The 9314-nt window shown below is 31.1% G+C and overlaps 1 protein-coding gene across 2 annotated transcripts; it reads right to left on the bottom strand.

Annotated features, from left to right (window-relative positions):
• Positions 1 to 43: 43 nt before the first annotated feature.
• Positions 44 to 9314, bottom strand: LOC109859218 (probable histone-lysine N-methyltransferase CG1716). 2 transcript variants are annotated; one of them, XM_020437231.1, is made up of 15 exons: positions 9075 to 9314; positions 6330 to 8063; positions 5212 to 5817; positions 4918 to 5037; positions 4662 to 4790; positions 4316 to 4517; positions 4131 to 4228; positions 3826 to 3991; positions 3057 to 3717; positions 2920 to 2977; positions 2442 to 2803; positions 2015 to 2257; positions 1435 to 1883; positions 914 to 1243; positions 44 to 840 (listed from the first exon to the last, which is right to left on the bottom strand). In XM_020437231.1, the coding sequence occupies exons 2-15, from the start codon at positions 8036 to 8038 to the stop codon at positions 685 to 687; spliced, it is 5289 nt and encodes a 1762-aa protein (XP_020292820.1). In that variant the 5' UTR covers positions 8039 to 8063; positions 9075 to 9314; the 3' UTR covers positions 44 to 684. The 2 variants fall into 2 exon arrangements, with proteins under 2 accessions (XP_020292820.1, XP_020292821.1); XM_020437232.1 differs by having other exon boundaries at positions 9222 to 9300.

Raw genomic sequence — 9314 nt, 5'->3', positions numbered from 1 at the left:
ATATATATATATATATATATATATATATATATATATGCGTGTACGTACATATAGGCATACATATATTAGAGCTCAGAGACAATAGATTCGAACGAAATACAAATTACTCACAGTTCGAAGCAGAAACACGAACAACTAGCTTGAACAGTTCGAAATAGGTCAAGAGAAAGAAACAAATAAATTTCTTTATCGTCTACTTTTATACATATATATATACATATATATATATATGTATATATAATTCGTCAAACAGATTCGAACTCTCCAAACAATTGAACTTCTGAGCAATTCTTAATTAATTAAATTCGAACGTTTCTAAAATTTCCGAGCGCTAATATACATATAGAAGCACATAAGTTATATTTACTTATAAAAGATATCGTACATTTGTGAGTGTACGTTGTGTCTGTCTGTGTGTGCATAGTTTGCATGTACATACAAACGTGTGTACAATTTACACAAAAAATATTGAAAATTAAAAAATTTGCTAGTTTATTAACTGCTAAATCATAAAAAACCGTGTATCACGCACATATACAAACTTTTCTATTTTACAATCATACAATTACAAACATCTCCCATACGTTATCTAAATATATCTCACAATAGTCCGAGATTGCAGAGAAATAGCGCACAGAGCTCGCACAATAAATAACAATTGTCACCATTTTATAAATTACATAGTTAATCGTCATCAGTACTCTTTTGATACACTGCGCCGAACTTGCTCATGTACTTACGTACAAAGTCTTTCGCTTTATGTTTAACATTCTCATTACACTGCAACTCGTCCACACTTTTACAGTGCTTTAATTCTTTTGCTAGTACAAAGTGTGTTAACTGTAACAGACATTACAATCGTTGAAGAACGTTGTCACAAGACATTAGGATAAATTTATTAGACGCAACGTACCTTTCTAGCTAGATGCTTAAAATCTTCAGTATTGGTTATTCTGCCTTGCTTGCAATCAGTTTTTCTATACGGATTCAAGAAGTGAACCATTACATTCGCCATGTTTGTTCTAAATGCATCTTTAATCTTTCGTTCAGATGTAGGAGACATTTCGCCTGATATTGGTATCGATTGTTTGCTCAGTCCATGTCGGGAATGAGTCTTCACCTTTATGCTCCGTCTGTGTTTTCTCAGTTGGTCTTTCAGTTTTGCTCTTTCTTTCTGTCGTCGTAGTTTCTCTTTTATTTCTTTATAAACTTTAGAATCAATACGGTCCTCTTCTCTACGTGGCTGTAAAATAATATATATACATATATATATATATATTAATTGATTGGAAAAATATAAGAGCTAGAAATATAAAATCCGCACGTCTTAAAATTGAGAAATTTTATATGATGGAAAACTTAATACATTTTTTACGGACTACTGCAATTTTTCTCATTTTAAATTTATTATTTGCTAAAGAAAATAATACTCACACTAATAATTCTTTCTTGGACCAATCCATCTCTTCTTTTTTTAGACTCAGGAAATGGTAACGAACTTCCGGTCAAATTAAGATTACCTACTTTTTTAGTTATATTTGGTTTAGATGCACTCACAATATTTTCTGATAAAACGTTACTCATTTCCATATCATCATTCTTTTGATCCTCGTTATGATCATCATCAATATCTTCGTCTTCTTCGTTTGACGAACTAGATTCTTCGCTAGATTCCGAAGTAGATGACGAGTCCGGCTGTACTCCGATATGATCGGGTGGTGGAGGTAACCATTGTGATATTCTTTCTTTTACATGATAATAGTACGTTCTACCTCTGCTGTCTACTGCACTTTTCCATTTTGGTGGTAGATCTATTGGTGGAATTTCAGGTTGCGGTCGACTCGTAACATTTTCCACGGGTGTAATGTTGGAAAACTGTTGATCTGCAAATGTTTTTGTGCAATAATGCAAAATTTATGTAGAAAAAGTAAAAATTTGAACTATATAATAAACAAATATACAAATATATATATATATATATGAGATACTTCTATATATAAAAAAAATACTAAACTATTTGAAAGAGATAGTTGTCCTTCGGGATATGTTTGTGGATGTGAAATCAAAGAGTAAGATGTTTGGTTGAATCCAGGCGCTTGACTTAAGGAATATGCTACAGGTGGCACGCCAGAAGGTGGAATTCCAGATGACATGTCAGGTGTTGACGGTAATACGTGAGGACTTTGGCCTATTATACCGGCAGATTGAGGACCTTCTACGTATACAGAAGTGCACTGTTGCGCTACGTCTCCTCCATCTACAAAAAAACAATATTATATATTTTTCTGAAGAAAATATATATTATACATACGTATATATTATACGTATATATATAGTATACATACGTATTTTATATTGTATAAATTTAAATAAAATATACATAATATACTAACAAAATAAATTTTTTTTTGTTATAAATAATTTATGTATATTTAAATAACCTTGAGAGGAATAATGTTGCCATTGACCTAATGTCGGATTATAAAACACAGGATAACCAGTTTGTGGATCAACCATGGCAGTGGTATGAGGATCTATACCCAATGCTAAGCATCTATTCTCATGCTCTTGCCACAATTCTTGTTGTTGACGACGTTGTCTCTCCTCTTCTTCTTTCGCAACTTTCAATGCGAATAATTGCCTACGCTCATACTTTGTCATACGTGGTATAGGAACTAGGCTACTCCGTTCTTCTACTCTTTTATCTTTTGTTCTGCCATATTCTGTTTCTGGCGATTCTCGACCACGACGTCTGTCACTACGTTTCTCTATTTCATTCCGATTGTATCTATCAGATCTATGTCTGGGAATTCATAAAATTAGTTAATAAATTACATATAGAACATTTATCTGTTTATCTGTTGCATGGATTGTTGAATATTGTAAAGAATTTATTATTATTATATAAGAATTATATACCTATCGTACGATGTGGCTCTCTTCTCTTCTTTTTCGAGTTCTTCTCTATATCCCCGATCTGCGACAAAAATGAAAAATTAATTGTTAATTAGGAATTCAATTTTCTTAAGTATTATGAATATGTCACGGAAAATAACCTGCTTCTCGTTCGTGCTCCTTCATTTGCTCAATCCTTTCTTTTTTTGGTATTCTGAAAACTTCTTTTAAATTCGACCATTCAGCCAGAAGGCTAGAAGCTAAATCAGGAATGACATTCTGCTCTATAGTTTCTAATTTAGCTTCATTAATCGGCAAACAACTTTCGGCATTGTTATTATGCTTATCTGGAATGTCATTCAGACGTTCATCAGGGCTTCTTTTCTCGTTGCTATCAGAGGTACTGTTTGAGTCTTCACAAATCGTTTTCGATTTAACCTGATCGTCTTCTGGAGAATCGCCATTTGGAGAAAGATACAATCTTTTCGACCATCTTTCAACTACCTCATATATTTTGCTATCTTTTAACATTGTCTTATTCGGTATTGGCAGTGTATTGAGAGTCTTTAGAACTTCCAAACGGAAATGTTGAGCCTCTTCTGATTCGTTTGTAGAAATATCCATCACATAACTCCAAATCAAACGTAAACCGTGATAGTCCAAGAACAATCTTCGACAAGGTTGTTCACCATCTTGTATAAGACGTAACAAGCGCGTTCTGTGTTCTAACTCTCTGCTACGAACCATTAATCTGCTCAACGTTAGCGTATGTGCACGGTTTTTAAAACCGCCCAAACATAATTTGTCTATTTCTTCTTCCAACTACGAATAAAAAATAAAGATTACATTTACATTATTAAAAATACAAGGACTTATTTTTGCATTAATCATGTCATTTGTAATATCATTTAATTGTAGAAATATACTTACATCCTCATCTTCCATATAATCGGCAGGTTTCTTTTCCTCCTTTTTCTTCTTCGTATCTTTTTCACGTTTTTCTTTCTTTTCAATCTTTTCCTTTTCTTCTTCAGGTGTTTCACCTATCCAACCTCGGCAGTTTGGCGCCTCACAATAACATTTTTGAGCTTCTTTGCTAATATTTTATTGAACACATACATAAATAGCATAATAAAGATTTATATTTGCATATATATAATCTATGTAAATAGTTAAACAATAACTATTTTCTATTTTGTTTTACTAAGAATAATATGTCATTAAGAAAAACATACCCATAACGTTGAAAATGATAATCAAATGTGATTTCTTCACCCGCAGCTATCAATTTTGTATTAAAAAAGCCTATTCGTAATTCTCCATTTACTGTCCACTAAAAACCATTTGTTCAATCAATAAAACATACGCATTTTAATATCAAGAAATTATTTTTGTCTTGTTGCATAAAATCTAAACTTACTTTTTGTGTTTCCGCGTTTGGATCACAACTATGATTGATAAATCGGGATATATTTCCTTTCATGGTAGCATCTATAATCTGATCTGATTTCAATGCCATAAAATAGTAATGTTTATTTTTGTCTTTGGAATATTCTTTCGCCCGGCGTTTAAAATCTTTTGGATCTACCACCTCACCCACATATTCCATTATAAACTCACCCCTAAAAAACCAATATAAAAATATAAGTTTTTTTACATTTTATATATGTGAGTATATATTTCTTTTCATTTAATATTCAAAAATCTTTTTATTTATTTATTCATTTATTTACTTGAAATATATAAAATAATAAAAGTTTACTTACGCCATTATATCGACAACAGCGCGCAATCCAAAACCTTTTTTTTCTGTTCGAAACACTTCACATTTGGCATATTCACAATTTTGAAATCTTTTATTTGTACATCTGTCACCTACTACACATCTAGGTCCACTGTAATAAACAAAAACCATTATTACTATTTTCATTAAATAATTAGTTTCATTTTGCTATTTCTATTTCAACAGTATATAAGTATAAATGATAAAAAGTAAAATGGCTAGTGTAAATGAATGCTTACCATTCTATCATGAGAAGTCTATTAAGACAGTCTTCTCCACAACCATGTTCACCTCTCTCAATGTCTTCTTCAGTTAGAAAACAATCACATACCATTCTTTTAGTTTCTTTATTTGTATACCTATAGTAACCAAAATATGAATATCTTGTATATACGCATATTTAGCAACTTTAAAAAATATAATATTTACTTGAATGAAAACCTTGTTTTAATTTTTTCTATTAATGTTCTTCATATTAACAATTATAATCTCTGATTAGTAATTATATTTAATTGTCGCGATTTTCTATTTACCTCTCAGTAAGATACAAGTTTTCACGCAGATGTTCAAATTGACTCAGTCTTTCCTCCATTTCCCTATTTTCTGCTTCAAGAAGCATTGGCAAAGGAATCTTCGCACCTATAGTTTTCGGAATTTCTATTAATGAACAGTTATTAGACGTCATTGATGCATCTTTATCTTGTTCTGTTTCCGATTTTATATTCGTATTATTATCTTTTGATTCCAATGATGTAGATTCTCCTGTGATTATTGATGCACAATTTTCTAATTCAGATGACGCTATAGATGTCATAGGAGCAATGACAGAAACAAATCCCGCACTTGATCCACCCATTTCAAGCTCACTTGATCTTCGCCATCGAGATTTTACTTTAACTGGCTTTGAAGAATCAGAATCATATCCTGTAGTATTATAACTAGCACTTAAAGGAGCCAAAGTATCAAATGACGTTGATATTTTGACAGAGCTAGTTTCCTTATCGCATTGAATCTCAGAATTCATCTTTATTTCCTGTGTAGCTGAAGGATTTACATTATTTATTACTTTCTCCTTTTCTTGCTGAGGAGTGGTTTTCAAATTGTCATTAAGTTTCGTAACCAAGCCACGTCCACGAGATCTGAAAAAAATTTGTTCTTTGACATTTAATTCTTTAGCTAAATTTAGAAAAATTAACTCAAGCGCCAATTCGAGCTGTTTTTCCACTTTAATGATCCAATTTATCTCAAAATTTTGTACATTTTTTTTTAATTTAAAAAAAAAGTAAAACAACTTGAGATAAATTAAAGCATAGATATTTCGGAAATTTTGCTAAGTCATGATTTATTTTTTTTTTTTTTTGCAATGCTTAATTAATTATACATTAAACGTTCTACCGCGTTGTATTACTACTTTTTGGCACTGATAAACTGAACTGCATCATTGAGAAGAATAACTTATCTTGATTTTTACTAAGAAATAATGTGTAATTATCAGATGCAGAAAAATATCTTATGTATGCTTATTTATCATATTAAAAAGAGTTGAATAGTAGTTATTACTTTAAAAGAGTTGAATAGTATTTATTTATTAAAAATAGTAGTTCAATAATATTTATTATAGTTTAAGATTAAATTCTTTAATTTCATATACCTTTGTTTCATTAATCCAATCTTAGATCGAATTCTACTACTTCGTCTTACACCTGAACTATTCGAGCCACTTTCAGAACCCGTTGTATCCGTGCTGCCACTACGACCTCTGAATTCGACTTTTTTGTCAATGTTACTAGCCGTTTTTATATCAGGTTCCTGTCTTTTGCCATTGCTAATTGATAACAATGTGTCATTACTATTTTCACTACTACTGCACAATTTGTCATCTGCGTCTTTGTTGTTATCTCCTTCGCTATCTTGAAATTCATCAATAACTGCTAAATGCTCAGTATTCTTCTGCTGACTTATATTTATTATATCCTGTGAAATTTTCGATTTTAGAGAAACTCGATCTGCACATTGTATTTTGTCATTGCATGAATTAGATTTTAAGATATCTTGATCTTGACTTCGAATAACGTTATTTGATCCTGACAATATCTCAGAAGGACTGACGGAATTCGGATGGTGCAATCGCTCCATTTTGTCTAATATCGACGAACTGCTTTCATCATCCATATCCACAGGTGGCATTTTTTCCGTAGGGAAAGAAATTTGTATGGGAGAGTCACTGCTGTCCACACTTGAGAGATCGTTAACCAACTTTTGTATTTCTTTTGAACATTCATTTATTTGCATATCTGCCAATTTACTATCTATTTTACAATATGTATCTTCTTTTGATGAATCTGCACACATATTGTTTCTTTCTAAGTGTTTACTTTCTTGTTCACTAATTTCTTTCTCAGCAGAAAAGCCACGATTGTCTTTAACAGAATACATATGTATTTCATTAGAAACTGATTCTGAATCTCTTCTTATCTTGTCATATATTGGTTTGTTGCTTTTTTGTTTCTTATCACTTTGTTCTCCCAATACTATTTTCTTTTTATTAATGTAAGGTTTATCCATACTGAAATCTGTGTTAGAATTTTCACTTTGAATTACAGATTCATCTTGGTGCAAATTTGATATGGACTTTTCCAATTCATCTGTATATATATTGTTAACAGTTTTTGAAGTAACATAATAATCATTGTTTAAAATATTTCTTGAGTTGGAAATTGCAGATTTAGCACCATCTTTAGTTTCTATAATAAAATCCATAAATTTTTTGTCTTCTATATCCGGTTTGTTTACAAGTAGTACTTGATCAACCATAACATTATTCTGTGCCAGAGAATAACTATTGTTAATAACATTCTCTTCTACTTCCATTTCTTCACAAATTATCGTTTCTTCTATAACATCTTCCGACCACATTTCCACCTCATTTGATATAGATGTAGAGGCAGATAAAGATTCATTGTTTGGTTTTGGAGTACCAACAATTGCTTGTATGTCTTCTGGTTTAAGTTCTTTTTCATTGATTATGCTATCTATGTTGTCTTGACTGTCACTCTCACCAGTATCTTGCTTGTATTGAGAAATGTAGTTATTTACAATAACACTATCGTTAGAAGTAACTTTATGTTTGCTATGTTTTTTGTGATGATTTTGACTTTTCTTAGATGTAACTTGGCTACGACCTTCACTGACAGACTTGAAGTCATCAGAACTATTTGAAGATGTTTGTGTAATGTCACCGTTTAGTTTTCTTTCTTCTAGCTGCTTTTTAGCTATTTGTCTGCTTGACTTACGTACAGGTACATTTTTATGCGATGTTTTTTCAGATGTTTTTACTTCGGTTTTTCGTCTGCGTCCCATTTTGATTCCATATATACTTTTCAGTCTAGAATAATAACAATTAATACTTGTATAATTTGATGCAAAAATACTGATTTGTTTTTGTATATTGCTTATTATATATATAATAATTGTATAATATAAATATTATTATGTTGTTCTATTTAATACTGTTATTCATATGGATCAATTTTTTGTAATAATAATCTTGAAAATTATAAATTATAAAATATAATAAACTATACATATAATAAAATTGCAGTCTGTCATAAATAGAAATCTATCATGTAAGGCATGTACATTTAAAAATTCTATATACACATATATAAAGAATGAAAAGAATTATTGCTTGTGACATTAAGTATAAAAGCTAGAAAGTAAATAAGTATCAAGGTCAATATTCTTCAACACAATTTACTTTGTTTTTCTTATAGCACTCTGTATGTCATATAACAAATGTAGACTGATCTCTGTTTTTCCTTCTCGCTTACAGAAAAGATTTAGAAAATTTGATTTTTTAATAAGAAATTATATATATGTATATATGATGCATATGTGCTTCTCACAGTTTTCTAATAACTTCTAGACTTTCCACAGCACAGTTCCAGTCAATTAGAGTTAAAAAACAGACTTACAAAGCAGGAATTATTATAGCTGTTGATAGGGAAGCAATTGATATTGCATCTATACGATTGTGCATCTATTTAAGTTGAGAAATAAGAAAAACACAGTTTACTCACCATATGTTTTTCAAACTACAATTGACAATTCCAAAGTAAAATGCATTTTGCTTGTGACATACTACCAATATCTATCTCCAAATAAGTACTGTTTCAGTTTTCCAATTTACCGACATAACTGGAATACAAGACAACAAATTCTCAGCGATAAGTAGCTGAGGCGATTACATGTAACATTCGAATCTAAGTATCATTAGAATTCAGTGTGTGTTTCGACGATGCACAATCGTAGTACGCTGCAACATTGATATCCATTTTTGTCAATGCGGATTTCTGATGAATAGCCTGAAAATAACTGAGATTGGAACGTTCTTTACCCTTAGCACTGAACGAAATTCTGTAATCTTCTAGTTGACGAGTTCTGTTTCACGTTAGCTTCTGTAATTTTTGTTCGGCAGACATGCGTATCGGAAGAAGCACATTCCATCAAAAAGCGAAGAGAAGTCGTTCAGGAAAATGTATACCTTCAGCACACATCCTAAGCGTGTACACCTTCGTCACTGGTCCTCACTGAGCATCGTTTTCTCAGGTCTTGTATACTTCACTGCACTGCCTCA

The sequence above is a fragment of the Pseudomyrmex gracilis genome, unplaced genomic scaffold, assembly GCF_002006095.1.
Source record: "Pseudomyrmex gracilis isolate BER0280 unplaced genomic scaffold, ASM200609v1 scaffold_248, whole genome shotgun sequence".
NCBI lineage: Eukaryota > Metazoa > Arthropoda > Insecta > Hymenoptera > Formicidae > Pseudomyrmex > Pseudomyrmex gracilis.
The sequence above is the reverse complement of the archived record's forward strand: the minus strand, read 5'-3'. Positions and strand labels throughout refer to the sequence as shown.